This window comes from Mustela lutreola, chromosome 3, assembly GCF_030435805.1.
Source record: "Mustela lutreola isolate mMusLut2 chromosome 3, mMusLut2.pri, whole genome shotgun sequence".
Lineage (NCBI taxonomy): Eukaryota > Metazoa > Chordata > Mammalia > Carnivora > Mustelidae > Mustela > Mustela lutreola.
Genome location: NC_081292.1, coordinates 161,923,618 through 161,944,397, shown reverse-complemented (window position 1 = coordinate 161,944,397; position 20,780 = coordinate 161,923,618). Strand labels below are relative to the sequence as shown.

The window sequence follows — 20,780 nt, the reverse complement described above, 5'->3', positions numbered from 1 at the left end:
CCATCTCGTATGCGGAGGGAAAGAGTTCTGGAGCAGCAATCAAATGTTTGGCTCTGAGATAATATATATAATTTCTGTTCACATCGTTTTGGCCCAGAAACAATCGCATGACCTCACCAAACCCCAGAAAGCCATACAGTACACGCTGCCAGAAGGTGGAGAGCCAGAAATACTTAGCATTACTAATGACTATCACACCATACAACTAAGGGAAATCCAATGTCAGGTCTCTTTCAGTGTCATATTTACTTTCTAAAAGCTTTTTGATACAAAATAATGAAATCTTTTACTTTTTCATAAATTTCTCTTTGTTCTACATAGGCCCTATCCTGCTCACTGGCTCTGTAAAAGTTGGTAGCCTTTCACTTGAAGATTCTTAAAGATTTACTGAATGAATGAGGGGAATGCCACATATTTTATTTCTTTTCTTTTCTTTTCTTTTTGAGAGAGAGAGAGTGTTTGTGTGAGTCAGGGAGGGAAGGGCAGAGAGAGAGGAGGAGAGAGAATCTTTTTTTTTTTTTTTTAAATATTCCACTTATTTATTTGACAGAGAGAGATCACAAGTAGGTAGAAAGGCAGGCAGAGAGAGAGGAGGAAGAGGAGAGAGAATCTTAAGCAGGCTCCACACCCAGCATGGGCCTGACACAGGGCTTGATATCATAACCTTGAACCAAAATCAAGAGTCAGTTGCTTAGCCAAATGAGACATCCAGGCACCCCCATATTTTATTTCTTTAACCTTGTTCTATGCCATGCATCAGTTTCTCTCCACTTCTTTTAAATGAGGCTAAGGGGAATGACCTTAGTCCCTATTATTGTCCTTATTCCCGTGCTAGACCATAGGGAGATCTTAGGTGGGTAAGGCATTCCTGTAAGGTAATTTCACAGCCTTACTGGAAGTGTTCTTAAAGATGTCCTCCACTAACACATTTTGTAACTCACTGAGCTCCACCCTTTTCTCTCTCTCTGCTTTTTCTTTCTCTTTCCAAGATTACAAAACATAATCAATCAAATGATATAATTTTTTTAAAGATTTCATTCATGTATCTGAGAGAGAGAGGGAGGGCACCGAGGGAGAGGGTGAGAGAGAAACAGGCTCCCCACTGAGCAGAGAACCCAACGCGGGGCTCCATCCCAGGACCCTGAGATCATGGCCTGAGCCCAAGACAGATGTTTAACCAACTGAGCCACTCGGGCACCCCTAAAATTATATAATTTATGTTTTCATTTTCATACTATGGCCAAAGAATCACATTTTCCTACAATATCTTGCTAATCAAATACAGTCTTTTTAAAGTATAATCAGATATGTATGTGATCTCTTGGAATTTCTCTTCCCTCTTTTCCTTTTCTCCCCCAGTCCACATCCACCTGACATTTCTCCATACCTTCTTCCTATCAGCTGAGACTACACTTACCCAAAAAAATTTAATATGCTCCTCTCATCCTCTGGCAGATATCTGAAATTCTACTTTAAAGTCTTATTTTTTAAGTTTGTATAAGAGTGACATCACTAAACCACTGTGTGGGCTTAGAAGATCTCGAGCTTTTTCAGCACAGTCTTGGCTCAAATCAGATCTGGAGTTCTCTCTATCATGTTTTTAGGTATCTAGTAGCTGCTTAGATGTATAGGTCCTGGAACACGGTAAAAGGGGAGACACTTCTGCACAAAAAAAAAAAAAAAAAAAAACCACACTTCTGCTGCTGAGTTTTCTACCAGTAACTGACAGGTGCAAAAGGAACGACAGCACACCTTGGGATGGGCAGATCAAGAGATTGGGGGCAGGCAGGTCCGGCACAGCATTCATCTCAGAAGGTAGAGCCTGTGACTGGTAGTCTCCCGAGCCCTTGAAAGGAACTTCTGAAGTGTATCTTCTCTTTGCTCCCCAGACACATCCTGGATAGTGTGCACTGAGAGTTGGGCAGGGGGTACCTACTTATCTTAGTCAACTTCCAAGGTAAGTTCATAGACCATTCCCTTTGCTACGCTTCTCCCTCTTATCTTCCTCTTGATTCTCACCCATACACCTTGCATCTTTTCCATATAAAAGATTCATCCTCCTCTTTTCTTCCACAATAGAAACAAACACCCCCCTCAAAACAAGAGACCACATCTATTAGGCACTGTTTTCTATTTGCTTGATGAAAGGGAGGACAGGGTTTCCAAATACTGTATGGAGAGAAGGTGAAGTATTTGCACATTTGGGAGTTGGGAGAGAGGAAAAGAAATTCTCTACCTGGAGTGGGTTATCCATCAAAGCAATCATTAAATGTTCACGTTAAAACAAAGTGAATATTCATACCTTCCTAGACTTGGAGCTTCATCAAAATGCAAATAAACAAAGATGGTTATCTGTGAATAGTTATCTGACCTAAGTAAAGATTAATTTCCAACCCTTTCCTGAGAGTAATTTTTGATAAATGAGAGTCAGAGGAAATTCGGTACTTCAAAGAAATGCAGAAGGCACAGCCAGAGAAATGTGACCAGGCAAAGAATGGGGAAGCTGTGATGATTTTGCAGCAGCCTTGCTCAAGTTCAGTTATATTTACTTCCTAAACCACAAACTTAAAATACTCATATAATTCTACTTTCCAGAGCAATATCATGGTTTGCTCCTTCCAACTATCTATTCACCCTGTTTCTCTATGACCACATCTGTGTTCTACACAATCACACCCACGTGGTCTAGACTATGTCCTCTTTTGCACCAAACTAATGCTCTCTAACCCTGTCAGTGAGCAGATACAATTCCCTTATTTCTCTGTTGCTGTGGGGCCAAAATAGAGATTTTGAACCCTAATAATTTCATGCATACCTCAATGAGCATCCAGGGAATTTTGTACCCATAGACTATATCCCCACAATTGCTCTTTCCAGAAGAGATGAGAACGAGCCTTCAGTGTCCAGTGTCAAGATGCCTTGGGGATTCTAGGCTAACTTCAGATGGGGTGAGTCCAGAAAGTTGGCATTTTCAAAGGATTCCAATATCACTGGAGGGACTGAGAAAGCATGAGAGAAATGAATATGAGAGCAAATAGAAAGCAATTTGGCAGCAAGAGTAGAAAAACTAAAGAGCAAAGAATGGTGTCTAAGAAAGAGAGGCAAACGTTGCCCAAGATGGCTGTCAATCAACAGGAAATGCCACTGGCATCAGAGCAAGGGGGCTATCACTAAGACCCAGGGACCCTACACAAAAAGAGTGGAAAGCCTGGGCTATTTTAAGGCATGGTGACTTCACTACTAATAATGATTACCTTTTGTTTTGATCATCTTCAAAGTTAGAGTGGTTTGGAGAAACCTAGGGCCATATCCTTATCAACTCTGACTAGCTACCCATCCATCTTTCTCCTCCAACTTCAAGAATTTGTGGTACCCCAAAGCTGCTGGAATGTCCTAAAGCTCTGAAATGGAGCTCTTTTTCTGGAAGCTGATGTATTTACCTGCTGACCGCAATAAACCAAGGACTGCAACAGATCCAACCCCAGGCCAAACACAGACAGAAGGCAAAGATATCCTACATCACTGGATACAGTTTAGAGTTCGCCAAACTACGCACGCCTTTGCTTTAAATTTTCTATACAAGCTTGGCAATGTTTGGGGAAAATTACAGTAACATTACCAGCATCAAGTTCAAGATTAGTGTTTAAGCCTAAACCCCACACTCCATAATTGGCTTCCCGCAAATAAGACACTCAGGATTTCTCTTAAAACCCCTACTGAAGTTTTTTATTTTTGTTTTAATCATTGCTGAATCTACACCAAGTTACACAAACTTCCTAATAGAGAAATGTCTGTGACAGACAGAATTAATAAGCCACTTTCTGAGTAGATGAATTTTAAAATGTAGATGATGGTTCTATAACCTTAGTTTGGGTTGCCAATGCAAATGAGTCAGAGGATTTGCTTCAGACACTGAGTTAATTGTGTAACTCTACAGTGAAAAATGCCATTGGAGAATACTTGCTGACCTCACAGTCCAAAAAAACCATTTAAAAGATGTGGAAACCAGATGTTTCAGTCACATTTCAGCCTCTGCTCTGAGAACTTACCCTGAGCAGCCTTAATAGGCTATTACATCTCTGCAGCTGAGATATGATCATCTTAACTTACTTATTTGTCCTGCTGTGGGAAGAAGTTCACGGATGGGGATTCAAGAATGGAATTTTTCATAACTCCATATGGCTTGGTAAGAAACTTCACTCATGAGCTGCTTTTTGGGGATGTTACTTCTTTGAATTGATGGAGAAGTGAATTGAAGCAAGAAAGTTTTTTGTTCTGTTTTAAGGCTGATGTTTTCAAAGAAAATGTTGAAGAAAAACAGCTATTGGAATGCATGTGTCTTTAAAAAAAACTGTTCTTGCCTTCTAAAATTTAAAAAAATAGCTTTTTTTTTTTAATAAAGCGAACTAGTCACTAGAAAATGGAAGTTAATATTTATATTCCATATGAGAAAATGTATTTTCAAAGCAGATGCGATGGTATTTGGTAGCGAAGGTTTGGCAAAATAAAAACACCATATTTTGTTTTTGTTTCAATGAGTTTGCATTCAGATTTTGTAGGAGGTAATTATAACAGAAATGTAAAAGGTAAGTTGGAATATACAATGATTTTATAATCATTTGCCTGTGTACTCTGACCTGTAATGTATATCTTGCTTTTTCCAAACATCTTTTGACTAGTTTGATGCAAAGCCAGCTTATAATACAAAATAAATGAGAAAACCTTGTATTTCTGAGTGGAGTCTCACCACTTTGACTCCTTTTGTTTGAGAGCTATCCATATAAATACTTTTCTACACCCTTTTGTTAGAACAGGAAAGTTTCTTTTGCTGTTTTCTTTTGTTAAATGTAAAGAATGACATGTGCTTAACGTGAATATAAACAATAGACCAAAAAAGACCAAATAGAGAAAACCCAAAATACCCTTTATAGTACTCTAAACAATGTTTTCTCATGACACAAATTAATATTGCTTTATGTTCATGACTGTGTTTGATAGTGAAAAAATGTTTAATTACTCAAGAAGAAAACTGACAGATTCTTACATAAAATAAAGAAATACAGAGAGAGCAAAATTAACCTAGGTCTTTTTCTAATGCTTGGTAAGCAGCACATGGTTGTGGAATATTTTCCCTTTCAGTGTGTTTCTCTCTGGTAATAACTGCAGCCATGTGGATTTCATTAAAAAGCTTGATTTGCAATGCACACAGCCTTGCCCCCTCTTTTTTCAGCTTGAGCCAGTGAACTAGTTTCATGCAGAAGAGGGCAATCCATTTGGCCAAAATGGGGTCTGGGACTTTCTCAAGGAGTGAACAAGGCTCTTTGTTTATTTTCCTTGCACATTAGCAACCTTAGAAAATATACACACTTTTGTTAGAAATGGAAAAAACTGCCATAAAGCTAAAGACTTAAATCCACATACATAAACCTTGAAACACTGTCAAACTAACGATCAAGCCATTTGGCACTGTTGTTGTTTTTTTTAAGTGATGCTGTATATTACAAAAATGTGAACATGGACAATAGAAGTTCTGTCCTGGAGGTAAAGAGAAGCAGACCCAAATGTTAATAGTATGCTGCGAATCTAAGGCTCGGGGTAATTGCACATTGCTTCAATCTGGGACAAATTATTGACCACTCAGCCTAACACAAATTGTTTACAGTTGGTTAGGTCAATATGGTATTAAATACTATTTAGAGAAGGAAGAGAGCCGGATAGGAAGGCAGGAATCTGTTAGCAGCTATCGCGAACAAGGCGCTTCAAACTTGGTCTCCGTTCCACTAGTAGTAAAATGAGAAGGTCAAAGTATGGGACCTCTAAGTTTCATTTTTAACTCTGGTGTCTTCCAGTTCCAGTTCCAGACCCCAATAGTAATTACTATTCCTCAAATAGTAATTTTTGTAATATAAAGATAAGACACATTAACTAATTTACATAGATGATGAAAATCAAAACTGCACAGATAAGCGATTGTTTTCAGCCATTGTATTGAATCTAAAAAAGAAGGACAAGTAACACTACCATGAGCTTCTACTAGGATCCAGAAGTTATGCTTTTGGGTTTTAATGATTTCTTTATTCCCAGAATAGCCAACATTATTTCCATCTGATAGAAGAAGACACTGAGGTGTAGGCAGTAATTGGTACAAGGTTACACAACTCATCCAGTGAAGAACCAGGAGGAGAGAGTGAAGCCCACATGCTACTGTAGCCCATGCTAACAGAAAAAAAAGTAGTGGTGAAGTACTCAGTTTTAATGAATGACTAGGGACTCTAAAAATGAATAAATTATTATTCCTTCTGAAAGGTAAAACTTTTAAAATTAGGTACAAAGGACCATCTTCGTAATTTGAAATTCTGAATTGAGCAATGCTTTCAAACAAATGTGTGCTTAAAATTGTCAAATAGGTACCGGAGTTCTCAACCACTCATAAGGCAAAATAATAGGAAGTTTGTCACTCTTTCAGGAAAAATGTAGAATATTAACATTATTTATTTTATTTTTTTTTTAAGATTTTATTTATTTATTTGACAGAGAGAGATCACAAGTAGGCAGAGAGGCAGGCAGAGAGAGAGAGAGGAGGAAGCAGGCTCCCTGCTGAGCAGAGAGCCCGATGTGGGACTCGATCCCAGGACCCTGAGATCATGACCTGAGCCGAAGGCAGCGGCTTAACCCACTGAGCCACCCAGGCGCCCCTTAACATTATTTAATGAATTTAAAATGATAGCATAGACTTTTCTACCATTTAAGTTACCAACCATCTCATGGCTAGACGAGTTCTAGTTACAAAAATTTAAGAAAAATTACTGGGAGGAAAACTTAAAATTATTTTTCAAAAACTGCTCTGTTAATTAATTTTTTCCCTATGAATGTCAGATTTTGATTAGGGAGTAAAAGACAAGGAAATCTTAGTTTGAGAAACATTTGCGCACATTAAAATAATTCCTACTAGTAAAGATCTTGTAGTCTGTATTGTCAGGGAATAGGTACAATTTTAAACATTTTTGTTAATCTCTAATATGATCCATAAGTAAATTCAACATGTCTCCCTTCTCTACTAAAAGCTTTAGTACTCTTATACTGCAAAATAAAAGTACTTCTATTGCTCACTAGTGTCCAAGTTGCCCTGGGAAGTGGACTTGACCCACAGCGCTTAGCAGACCTCATGGTATGTTCTCAAAATAACCAAATTGGAAAGCAGCAGAACTTGAGTTAATGAGGTTTTACCAATATGAAGGACTCTTGGGCAGTAGGAAACTTTCAAACAGGAAGATAACGTTGATGTTCCTTGTGTTCCCTGACCTATGAGCATCAGATTGACTAAGGTCTTTAGTGCATAAGTGATGGGATGTTACCATACAACGTGTAAGAACAGGATCCCTTGCAGTCCAGAGAAACAGGGCAGGTGGCAAGCAGCATCTCCTATTGAACTGTGGGGGTGTCAGCTTTAGCCTGGGGAGGAGAGCGAGCACTACTACTGGACTCATGTCTTGCTGAATGCCAAGGAATATGTGGTCTCATTAGAAATGATCTTAATGGTAGCTGATTGTACAGGTTAGGGTACAAAGACTTGACCATAATCTGAAGGTCTACACAGAACGATGAGAGCTAATGTTATGATTATTGTCCTGGAAAAATTATCGCATTGTTTCTATGGCAAAATGCACTCCAAACTCAAAACAATTTAAACAGTGATCTACTGGAAGACAATTCGCTTATGACTTACTCCCTAAAATATGCTGGGAACAACATGCTGGTAGTTCGGTGTACCCAATTTCTTCTCTGCTGTGTTTGAATCTTTTCCCCCCCTTAACGCAGTCTCTATTTTCTTTGGATTCTTTAAACCTTTCCTCAGTTTTTGATTTGTTTACTAAATTCTCAATCACAGTGCATTAGTCATTTCCCTCAAATGGATATTTTGGATTATTTTTTTCCATCATTGTGAGCCTACATAATGGATCAATTTTCATTGGTTTCTTTTGCCTTCACTTCCGCTCCCTCCCTGCATTGTTTACCTTTCCAAGTTTTTATTTGGTTTAAAAGAAAGCCCAAAAAAGTCGAAACTTTGTCACCTTTTGATAGTGTGGAAATACAAAGTTGCCTTACAGGTTTCTTTCAGGCCATCAGTTCAGGACACATAATTTAGCCTCAAGTTTCTCCTATGTCCCCTAAAATTCCCCTAAAATTCCCTTCATTCATATTTTTTTTCAAAGCTTTCTAACAATGAAAACCTAGCCACCCGAGGCCACTGACCAGGGAAACTCTTTGGCAGGAACAATAGCTGATGCAATCTTCTAGATGAGGCCACAAAATTTCCCTTGTTCCACAAGACTGGATCACAGCATACTTACAACATTATGTGAATTCACAGAACAAGCAGCAGGTGTGTACCACAGAGAAGCGCGGGCTGGCAAGTACAAGCTCACCTACGCAGAAGCCAAGGCGGTGTGCGAATACGAAGGCGGCCGACTCGCCACCTACAAGCAAGTGGAGGCAGCCAGAAAAATTGGTAACTAATTTGACAATGATTTTTCTTCTTTTTCACCTTTGGGGGGAAAAAAACCCTCTACCCTTTCTATAACCCCTTCATAAGATTTCTCTCTCAATCCTTCCAATGTTTCTCTAAGCCCCTATGACGCGTCTACGCTCTGGCTTCTCCATCTTCTCTGCCTAGAGCCAGTGGAAAGGTCTTAGTGCTAGCAACTTATTTGGGGTCACAACCCACTGTGAGCTAATATAATAGAAGTAAAAAAGCAAAGACATCACTATCTCAACATCATTTCAATTCCTCATTAATTTTAATGCCACTTCTATTCATTTTTCATACTGTTCTATCTTTTCTTAACTTCTGAGTATGGGTTTCCTTAGCTGTTAAATGTTATTATGTTGAGTTTTATAAAGAAATTTTCTTCATAGAAGAAATACTGAATTTAGTGGCTTTTTTTTTCAAAATATGTTTTTTAAAAGATTTATTTATTTATTTGAGAGAGAGAGAAAGAATGTGCACATGCTCGAGTGCACGGGGAGGTGAGGGAGGGGCAGAAGATGGAGAGAGAGGGAGAGGGCGAGAGAGTATTCCAAGAAGACTCCACTCTGAGCACAGAGACCCAGGCAGGTCACCATCTCACAACCCTGAGATCACAACTCCAACTGAAACCAAGAGTCAAACACTTAACCAACGGTCCCACCCAGGTACCCCTGTTTCTCAATTTCTTTAAGTTAAGTGGGAGAATGCATTCATACTTTAGGATCAAAAGGAAAATAAGCAGCTTGTAAGATGGTAGGAAAAAGAAACTGAGATCATGTCAGGAGACCTGGTGCAAACAAAGTGATTAACTAGTGCTGGTGCCTTCTTTTTTTTTTTTTTTTTTTTTTTAAGATTTTATTTATTTGACAGACAGTAGGCAGAGACCACAAGTAGGCAGAGAGGCAGGCAGAGAGAGGAGGAAGCAGGCTCCCTGCTGAGCAGACAGCCGGATGCAGGTCTTGATCCCAGGACCCTGAGATCATGACCTGAGCCGAAGGCAGAGGCTTTAACCACTGAGCCACCCAGGTGCCTGTGCTAGAGCCTTCTTTAAAAAAAAAAAAAAAAAGCACCATGACCATCTCTCATGGTGGTTTTACAGGAGAATCCAAAGCCACCCCCATTCAGAACTCTCTTCTCCATTGAAGAAACCCCTTTGTTGATTAAAAAAAAAAAAAAAAAAGACAGTAGCAAAGCTTATGTTACTATTAAATATTACTCAGGATAAAAATAAAACCATTCTCCAAAAATCCCTAAATTCTTCCCAGCATATTGTTCAGTCTAGACCCACAGGTCTGTGCATGACACAGTACCTGAAACCATGCGTACAAAGACCAGGGCCATTACTGGCTGTCCTGGACCTTCAGTAAAACCGCTCTTGGACGGCAATGGGAAATACTCAGACAGGCTCTGAAGTTGGGCAAGGAACACAGGGCTGAGGCTTTGTTCAAAATTTATGAATATGTTTATCCTTATTCAAATTTCTTAAAATATTAGCAAATTTTAATTGATCCTGAAATAGAAACTACTTAAATTATCATTTGAAAAAAAATTGTTTTCCAGGATCAATGGTAATTTCAGAAATTATTTCATGGTACTTGATAGGTCATTTGTGAAAAGAAGCCAGCTGTGAACTTGGATTTTTCATATTCATGGTATTATGATTTCCAGTCCATCTGCCTCTTTTTTATTCAAGTAGGACGTAATTTTCTAGCAAAAGTTGGATGTTACATTTTATATGTTTTCAAACTTTATTTTTTTAAGAAAAATGTTTTTCAAAAAAATGAAAAGAAGAGAAAGAAAATAGTTTCTCTCCTTGTACTTACCTGGCTTTGGGCAGTTGAGAAGGGGCTACCTTTGTTAAGATGACCCTCACTCAGCTGAGGGGGTTTACCAGTTAGCCCATAGTCCTTTCCTTCTCTTGCAGGATTTCATGTCTGTGCTGCTGGGTGGATGGCCAAGGGCAGAGTTGGATACCCCATTGTGAAACCAGGGCCCAACTGTGGATTTGGAAAAACTGGGATTATTGATTACGGAATCCGTCTTAATAGGAGTGAAAGATGGGATGCCTATTGCTATAACCCACAAGGTTTGTTATAAATAATAATTTTATACTTTGCCAAAAACAGTTACATGTTACTAAGAGGTTAGTAAATATAAATGGCTCCTCTCCCAGAGATAAACCAACTTGGTGATGAGAATTCTTTTTTTTTTTTATTAAAGATTTCATTTATTTATTTGAGACATAGATTACAAGTAGGCAGAGAGGCAGGCAGAGAGAACAAGGAGGAAGCAGGCTCCCCGCTGAGCAGAGAGCCTGATGTAGGGCTCCATCCCAGGACCCTGAGATCATGACCTGAGCTGAAGGCAGAGGCTTTAACCCACTGAGCCTCCCAGGTGCCCCGGTGATGATAATTCTTAATAACAACAACCATTCCCGGAGTCGTTACGCTGGGCCAGACCCTGCCTGCTGCTCCTCTTCCACGCTGTCCGTATTCACGATGATTCTGCAAGAAGCTATTGTTATACCCATTTTAGAAATCAGGACATTGAAAGTCGAAGAGCTTAATAACTTGCCAAAATCAAACATCCAATAGGCAGGATCTCAAATTCAGGTTTTTTCTATGCCACATCTTTTTCTATTCCCGACCACAAAGATGAAAAAAAAAAAAAAAAGAAGTGGGTTATAAACTTGTCACAGTTAATTAGCTAAAAACAACAAAGTGATACTACCAAATTTAACTGTTCAAAATTTCCCCTTCGATAGAATGGGGGAAGAAAGAGACAAAATAAACTCTTCCCCTGATATTTCTGTGCATAAATTCTTAAACTTCCAAACTGAGCAACTCTCACTCTGTGGTTTTCACAATTACATGCTGGATATACTAGTTAGTTATTTTTATATAGTATATTTTTATTCATATTTTCCCATGATTGATTGTAGCTAGGAAAACTTTAAAGAGAAAATTAATTCAACATAACTACTATAAAGAGCTATTTTTTGTTCATGTTTTTGGAGAAAAAATAGATTGTTCTTTTTAGGCTGCATTTCCTCCAGCATGATACTATGAAGAATTATAATATGTTTCCAAGTCTGCCTAATGTTTATGATCACAAGCATCCTCAGGTGTTGTCCTGTTCCAATCTGCCTTATAAGAAAGTCCCTATAGTGAAGATACAGTGAATTATAGTGAAATTCTAGCATGTTACTATAGAATTTATTATTCAATGATATTAATCATTAGAGAATAGTTTCTCATGTTTTTAACTAAGCTTTATCTCAAAATAATGTGTATTCTACATAGAAAAGAATTTTTCCCAGAGCCATCAAGTATTCCCACTTAAAACAAAATATGAATAAATATGTATAGTGCATTTATATAGGGCTATAATTTTCAAATCATTTTCACATACTTAAACCTTGTGTTATATTTAATTCTATATTTAGTTATTGTTAATAGTTCATATATCTTCTTTTCTTCCCTCTTCCTTCCTTTTTCATTGGTATATTTACACAAGCAACTTTCTTTTGACTCTAAAGAGACACTTCTATTTCCAAGTATGTTCTCTGATTCTTCTTTTGCTTGATAAGGTTTAGGATCTCTGAGCATCTATTCAATCATTTCCATAGGGGAAATTTATCTCTAGGGCAAATAAAGAAGTGCTAATAGAAAGAGTCTTACAGTATTTCCTTGCCTTTTTATAAAGATGCCACCTTAACTTACAAATTTTTATAAATTCCTTTTGTCTCTCATCGAGGCAGAATCCTTTTTACTCTGGGAATATTTGTACAGAATCCTGGGAGACTTCTTCTTACTCTGGTCTCAGCTTACTTTTGGATTCAGTGACATGCTGATTTTTTAGGATGTGGGAACCTGAAGGGGACTGGGGACCACCTGAACTAGTACTGGCGGAGGAACAGTTCAATGAAAAATAATTGTAATGAAGAAATCATAATGGTATCATAAAAATAAACCAATGGCTATCAATTGCTCAATAAAATATAGAGCTGAATAGCTAAATAGACAATCAAATTGGTCAATATTTGAACTGTTTCCTAATCTAATGGTATAGACAACAAAGATAGGATGGCATAGGACAGAGCAAATCACTCCAAAAACTGGCATTGCACATGCTATGTACACATACAAACTGCCACGTAATATTGAATAAGACAATAAGAACAGCTTATTTTATTTATTTATTTTTATTTATTTTTAAGATTTTATTTATTTATTTGACAGAGAGAGATCACAAGTAGGCAGAGAGGCAGGCAGAGAGAGAGGAGGAAGCAGGCTCCCCGCCGAGCAGAGAGCCCAACACGGGACTCGATCCCAGGACCCTGAGATCACGACCCGAGCTGAAGGCAGCGGCTCAACCCACTGAGCCACCCAGGCGCCCTGAGAACAGCTTACATTTTATATAACACCCTGAAGTTATCTTCCATGTTACTATCCTTAGAATAATGTTGTGAAGTAGGTAATAGGAGAGGCATGGTTATATTTAATTTACCAGGGAAGAAACTGAAGTATTGAGGGGTACAGAGATCAGACTAGATTCCTTGACCTTCTTTTGTCACTTTCCCTAAGATCCTGTTTGGCCCTGGGGGAGATAAGCTTCCTTACCTTCTATGATATTAAGAATTCTAACACTTTTTTTTTAAAGAATCTTTTTCAAAGGATAATATTCTTGGAAAAAGCCTCTGATTGAAAAATGTCTTGGAATGCTACCCACAGTCACCACCACTATTCACATTATTTTGAGTTTCCAGATGGTAGATACTTATTTGATCCAAAATCAAAATTAACCGGGGGTTTTCCATACCTTTCATTCCGGGTCACCCAGTAAAATTATGGGTTTGGCAGAGGTTGTTTGATTGTTCTCATCCCAGGCTATAAGGCATGGCAGAAATCTGTAAAATAACAAATGACTTGAAAAAACAAACATGAATACCTCTGTCAAATCCTCAAATATTAGGATTAAGGTGTTAGTTTAAAACCAGTGAAAGGAGTATAAAATTATAATAAATTATTCCTTCTAACTGGATTAGAGTGACTTTCAAGGTCTCTTGTGACTCTGAAATTCTATAATGATTTTCCATACAGAATTTATTGGACTCATTATTCTAAAAAGTCCTTGAAGACACAGTATTGATACCACAGGACAAAATCGCAGCCATCTTGATTGAGCTGTTGATAATGGCGTATACATATTCATCAAAATACATGAACATATACATCTGAGACTTATACATTCTTTAAAAAAAAGATTTTATTTTTAAGTAATCTCTACAGCCAACATGGGGCTTGAACCCACAACCCCAAGATCAAGATTTGCACGCTCCCCGAGCCCTGAGGCTTGTGCATTCTAAGCTGAAAAGATAAAATACAAAAAAAGTACAAGAACACAATTATTTAAATTGCAATTTTTTTCTTGTCACTTTTCCTGTCATTTCATACAAATTCAGTGTATATTCATTTGAAAGAATTTACCAATGAATAATGAAAATATTCATTTATTCTTTAGCTGTAAGTATGTGTATTTAATATTTTCTTAAAAGCACTAAGAAGTGCATATCAGTTTAAAATACGGATAATATTTTTTCTAATGCTTTCTTTCTTTCCTTTTTTGTTTTTTGTTTGTTTGTTTGTTTTATCCATTTTAGCAAAGGAGTGTGGTGGTGTTTTTACAGATCCAAAGCGAATTTTTAAATCTCCAGGCTTCCCAAATGAGTACGATGATAACCAAATCTGTTACTGGCACATTAGACTCAAGTATGGTCAACGTATTCACCTGAGCTTTTTGGACTTTGACCTTGAAGATGACCCAGCTTGCTTGGCTGACTATGTTGAAATATATGACAGTTATGATGATGTCCATGGTTTTGTTGGAAGGTACGTGTTTCCCCATATAAAGAGTAAAAAATACCTTCAATATCTTGTTTGATGTTTCTTTAATTTTCTTCAATGTTCCCCACAGTTATTGATTCTCTAGTATTTTTACTCCCTGGCAACACCATATCCTTTTTTAGCAAAGATTTTTCTTAGTATGTGAAGCCAGTCAGCTGCTGCATGTTCTTGTAATTAGTGTTCTTGTAATTAAAATAGTGACAGCTGCCTTTTGATTACTATTAAGTTGTAAGCATTAAATAGTCTATTTAAAAAGACTTCAGGGCTGGGGCGCCTGGGTGGCTCAGTGGGTTAAAGCCTCTGCCTTCAGCTCAGGTCATGATCTCGTGGTCCTGAGATCACCACACCAGGCTCTCTGCTCAGCGGGAAACCTGCTTCCCCCTCTCTCTCTGTCTGCCTCTCTGCTTACTTGTGATATCTCTCTCTGTCAAATAAATAAATAAAATCTAAAAAAAAAAAAAAAAAAAAAGGAAGGAAGGAACGAATAAGCAAAGTATAGCCCCTTCTCTCACAAAATCTACCTAATCATACAGTGGAACTCTTCTTTAAAATAGCTTTCTTTGACATAAAAAACAAGTGCTCCTTTCCTCAATATTTTTCCCTTGGGTTTTCAACATCCTGGGACACAACATTCTGTGTTGCCATTCTGAATCTTCAATATAATTTAAACTTTGAATGTCTCACAAAATATTACAAATCAAAGCATAGTAATTATGTGTTTTATTTTTTTAGCCCCCCACTTAATAACGTGTATCTGAGACTATCCAGTATCAACAGACTATCAGTTATCAATTTTCCATTATCCATGACAGTAATTTAATAAAAGAAAATGGTAATGATTAAAATTATTAAAATAATTTAAAATGACAAATTAAAATAATTTAATTATTAAAATAATTAAAAACTAAAATAATTATTAAAATAATTAAAAATTTTTAGTTTGTTGTGACTTTGAAATGCGTAACTTAAACACCAAGAAAAAGATACACATTTCTTGCATACAGGAGTAACAACTTTTGGAGGGAAATTTGTTTTGTTTTGTTTTATTCTGCTTTTTGGCTGACAGATTACTGCTATAGATGAAGCAGGGTTGGAGAAATTAAGAGCAAAACATTTGTTGAAAGAACGAACATCCTACCTTGAGACTCAAGATGATATTTTCATTCTAAACCTAGCTTCACAAATCAATTACAGCCCTAGATAAAATCATATACTGTTTTTTTAAAAGGTTTTCCATAGACTAATTTGTCACTTATCGGATTATGTGATAAATTCTTCCCTTTTATGTAATGTACAAGGAAGTTCCTTTCAAGTTGATTCAGATAAAAACCAGTCCCTCCCTCTTGTAAGGTCCAACATAATTTTCCACATTCAAATCAGTCTACTCTAGAATTCGAATTAGTAATACCATCAGCTATACACATATTCCTCTTTAACCATGAAGAAACTTTATAGGATTAATCGGAATCAAATTTAAATTTTTTCCAGAGAGATTAATATTTTCTACTACACAAATAATTTTGCAAGTACACACAGTAGAAATGTCACATGTCCTTTTTTCAGAATCTCGTTTATATTCTCAGGTTATTTGAAACAACAAACTTTGTTTTAATCCTTCTTCTCCCTTACAAATTCAAGTTTAAAAAAATAATAAAAAGTTTTGGGCACCTTGGTGGCTCAGTGGGTTAAAGTCTCTGCCATCGGCTCAGGTCATGATCCCAGGGTCCTGGGATTGAGCCCCACATCAGGCTCTCTGCCCAGCGGGGAGCCTGCTTCCTCCTCTCTCTCTGCCTGCCTCTCTGCCTACTTGTGATCTCTGTCTGTCAAATAAATAAATAAAATCTTTAAAAAAAATAAAAAGTTTTAAATAATAGGAAAACGAGACATTACTTAGGAAAAATAAAGCACTTTAATTACAGGTCAGAGCCACTTAATAGCCGTGTAATATTCTTCTGTGTAACTTCTCTTTTTTGAAAATTTCCTTTCAGATACTGTGGAGATGAACTTCCAGAAGACGTCGTTAGCACAGGTAATGGCTCTAAATTGAGACGTAGGACTATGATTTGTTTTTCCATAGTGTCACTGAAAGTGAAGAACCCAGTAGTCATTACTATTAACTTTTTAAAGTTAAGAGAACCATTGGGTGAGACGTAGCTTGCCAGTTTGCAAAATGTAGTGTTCATACTTAGAACTTAATGCCAACCCCTTATACCAAAAATGCGTAGACTCATCAGGTGAAGGAATGCAGTTTGAGATGGTCTTGAGTCTGCAAATCCCTGAATTTTGCTTTCCATAAAATGTGGAAATAAAAGACCAAAGTTTTTTTTATCAATAAAGGATTGAGAGGTATTTTCAGAAGTATTAACGTTGTTAAAAATATCTTCTGTCACTGAAAAAATGTTACATCACACTTAACTGCATTTTTATCTTTGGACAGCATTCCCTACAGTGTTGTGAAGAGCAGTTCTATGAAACATTTTTAATAGGTGTTGCATGAGAAAAGAACATTAAGGTCAAGGGAACTGGGGAAACATTGGTTTAAACTATGTTAAACAGGTCTCTTTATTGGAAGATGTCAGAGAGCTTTTAATATGCTAATTATGCATAGTAAATCTCAAAAGGCTAGCTAGGGTTGGCAAAGTGTTCCAAATCTTTTTAATTCCTGCCAATTACTTTTGTGACTTTGTCACATGCAATGTACCTCAAGCAATGAGTTTGTAGTAGTATATATGTATATCCAGAAGAAATGCCTCTGCCATTGCCCCATACTGCTATTTTCTGGCTAAGAACCTTCACTTTCCTAGGTGTTTTTGTTGATTTCTTCTTATTTCCATCCCTAGCACTAGTAGTTGGCATTCTGACTTGCTCTTTTTTTCCTCCAAGTCATAAAGTTATCACAGTGTTTCTGCAACTAAAAACAACAAAATAACACAGAACTGTAATTTCTAAGTAGTCCCTAGCTCAGATAAGACTAGCTAAATTACTCCCACACCCTAGCCTGAAGGCACGAAATTCTCATGAAATTCTCATTTATGCGTCAATATTACAAGAAATAAAACTTCTTATTCAATCCTGGAATGATTAGTGCTTAAAAATTATTCATTCATTCTCTGTTACAATCTCCCTGGTAAGGGCAGCCCATTAAACTGTTTATCTCATTCTTTTCTTGAGAACGTACTTTACGTTAACAGAAAGTTAAGAGTACATAGGAGCCATCCATAGGAGTTACTTAGGAGATAAGAATCCTATTTTTAAAAAAAAGAAAGAAAGAAACAGAGAATCAAAGCCTGAAACTTCACATTTTTTTCTTGTTTTGTCTAAAACAGAAAAAAAACTTAACTGCTAGCATAATCAAAACAGTGTTGTTTTTTTTTAACACTACTGCAAGAAAAAAAAAAACCCACACCATTTATTATTTAAAGAGAAACAAATCAACACACAGAACAGAACACAATTAAACAAAACAGCCAAAGATTTAGCAAAAAAGCAAGAGGAGGAAATTGATATCAAGGAATAGAAAAAGATTTAAAATACATTTGAAGTATAAATTTAACCAGTCAAGTATAATGCTGTTAACATTTTGGTCTAGTTTTCGTCTTAAATATGTGCTTACTCACCCCAGGATATTTATATTAAAAAACAAGATCAGAAAATGAATGAACTAAAAACTACCCAGAAACTGTACCACTTTAATAAATGGTATATAAAGGAAGAATATCACCACTCTCCCCATCTCTGCCCACCCAAGAAAGGCATTGGATGATTCAGGTGTTTCCCTGTATTTTATAAACATGGTATACACAGATATCATGGACATATTTCCAAGTCAGCATACAGTATGTAGATCATTCAAAAATTTTTTTTTAATTTCATTTATTTATTTGACAGAGAGAGAGAGAGAAAGAACAAGTAGGCAGAGAGGCAGGCAGAGAGAGGAGGAAGCAAGCTTCCTGCTGAACAGAGAGCCCAATGCGGGCCCAATCCCAGGACTTTGAGACCATGACCCGAGCCGAAGGCAGAGGCTCAACCCACTGAGCCACCCAGGCCCCCCTCAAATTCGTTTTAACGACTGCCTACTAGGTCCCTATATGAATGTACCATAATTTATTATGTACCAATATTTAACATCCTAAAGATGATTGTTTCTGATTTTCTTTTCTTGTACTATTCAACATTTCACTGGAGATTTTTTTTTTAAGATTTTATTTATTTATTTGACAGAGAGTGATACAGCCAGAGAGGGAACACAAGCAGGGGAGGGAGAGAGGGAGAAGCAGGATCCCGCCAAGCAGGGAGCTCCATGCCGGGCTCCATCCCAGGACCCTGGGATCATGACCTGAGCTGAAGGCAGTCGCTTAACCTACTGGTCCACCCACGTGTCCCTGGTTCATAAATTTTTATATTCTCTTCTAAGAATGATGAGTCTCTAGACTGCCAGCCAAATCAAAGCAGAGTAACATCTTTGTTCTTTTGCACTCCCCCTCCTCCCCAGGAAATGTCATGACCTTGAAGTTTCTCAGTGATGCTTCAGTGACTGCAGGAGGTTTCCAAATCAAGTATGTTGCAGTGGATCCGCTATCCAAATCCAGTCAAGGAAAAAACACAAGTACTACTTCTACCGGAAATAAAAACATCTTAGCTGGAAGATTTAGCCATTTATAAAACAACAAAAAAGGACACTCACTGTTTACATTTGTATCTTTTGGAACCCCTCTGATCTCACTTTAATATTATTATTAATAGCATTTATTTATTTTCTAAATGTGAAAGGCAATCCCTGATAATTTTGGGAAAATTGGAAAATATAGAAAAAAATCTCTCATAATCCCACTGCATGAAAATAACAACAAACATTAACACTTACATATTTTTCCTTTAGTTATTTTTCAATTTGTGGTATATGTATATATGTATCTATATGTATTTGTACTTGAAATTTTGGAATCCGGCTCCATGTACAGTTTTATATGAGTTTTTTTAACTTTGAATTTTATGGCTTAAGCATTTTCTGGATCATTAAGTATTCTGCAAAAACATAATTTTGAACAGCTGTAAAATATTCCATGGTATAATTCTTCCATACTTTATTTAAGCCTGTCTCTACTGTGGGAATTTAAAGTTGCTTTCAAAAATATTGCTGCAATAAATGTCCTTGAATATATATATTTGTACAGCTCTCTAATTATTTGGGATAGGGTCCTTGAAGTAGAATTACTGGCTCAGATATTAATTAAAATAGAATTTTCTTAGGGCCCCTGGCTGGCACAGTCAGTAGAACATGCAACCTTCATCTTGGCATCATGAGTTCAAGCACCACGTTGGGGGGAGGCGGAATTTACTTTAAAAAAATAATAAAATAGGGGCACCTGGGTGGCTCAGTGGGTTAAAGCCTTTGCCTTCGGCTCAGGTCATGATCTCAGGGTCCTGGAATCGAGCCCTGCATCGGGCTCTCTGCTCAGCAAGATGCCTGCTTCCCCTTCTCTCTCTGCCTGCCTCTCTGCCTACCTGTGATCTCTGTCTGTTAAATAAATAAATAAAATCTTTAAAAAATAATAATAATAAAATAAATGTACAGCTTTTAAAAAATAGAATTTTCTCTTTTATGGGCAAAAGCAACATGTCATTATGGTTTGAATTTCTAGTGAGATTAATGGTCGGTTTATATATTTTGGATCAGTTTTATTTCTTTTGTGAATTATTTTTTCATGTCTTTCACCCATTTTTTTACTTATATCATCTTTTATTGTCTTATAAGAAATCAGTATAAATCAGATACATAATTTCATGTCTGTCATATATATGTTACAATTTTATGTGAAGTTTGATTTTTATAATTTTTATTAAAAGCTAATTTTTATTTACAGTCATACCTACTGATCTTGCTTCAGTCCCCTCTCTTTACATTTAGAATGAATAGTCCCATGACAACTTGATATGTTTATTCATTAACTTTTTTTTCCTTATTGTTTTATGGCTTTGCTTTCATAGAAGGAAGAAGTCATAGTTGCTACCTTTTATATGAGGGGTAATGGTTACTATCCAATTAAATTAAAAAAAAAAATGTTTGTGCCTGGCACTGTTCTGGACACTTAGGAAACACTCAAGAACCAAATAAACAAAAATCCCCAGGCTTGGGGAGTTTATGTTCTGGGGAAGGAGAGAAACAATAATAAAACATGATAAATTAGTACACTATGTGTTAGAAATAGAGACTTCCTTATTAAATTACTGATGGAGGGGCACCTGGGTGGCTCAAGGGGTTGGAGCCCCTGTTTTCAGCTCAAGTCATGATCCCAGAGTGCTGGGATCGAGCCCTGGATCGGGCTCTCTGCTCGCGGGGAGCCTGC

General features: G+C 37.0%; 1 protein-coding gene across 1 annotated transcript; it reads left to right on the top strand.

The window, feature by feature from the left end:
- The first annotated feature begins 4,022 nt into the window (after positions 1–4,022).
- On the top strand, positions 4,023–19,594 carry TNFAIP6 (TNF alpha induced protein 6). The gene is made up of 6 exons (XM_059167369.1): positions 4,023–4,186; positions 8,372–8,509; positions 10,452–10,613; positions 14,190–14,418; positions 16,422–16,462; positions 18,926–19,594. Exons 1-6 carry the CDS (start codon positions 4,093–4,095, stop codon positions 19,093–19,095), a joined length of 834 nt encoding a protein of 277 aa, XP_059023352.1. The 5' UTR covers positions 4,023–4,092; the 3' UTR covers positions 19,096–19,594.
- Positions 19,595–20,780: the final 1,186 nt, after the last annotated feature.

Excerpts from the sequence above, each read along its gene's own strand:
- TNFAIP6 (XM_059167369.1), top strand. The coding sequence starts at position 4,093 with ATGATCATCTTAACTTACTTATTTGTCCTGCTGTGGGAAGAAGTTCAC. Across the intron at positions 10,614-14,189 it reads CTATTGCTATAACCCACAAG|CAAAGGAGTGTGGTGGTGTT; the intron begins GTTTGTTATAAA and ends TATCCATTTTAG. Across the intron at positions 14,419-16,421 it reads GTCCATGGTTTTGTTGGAAG|ATACTGTGGAGATGAACTTC; the intron begins GTACGTGTTTCC and ends ATTTCCTTTCAG.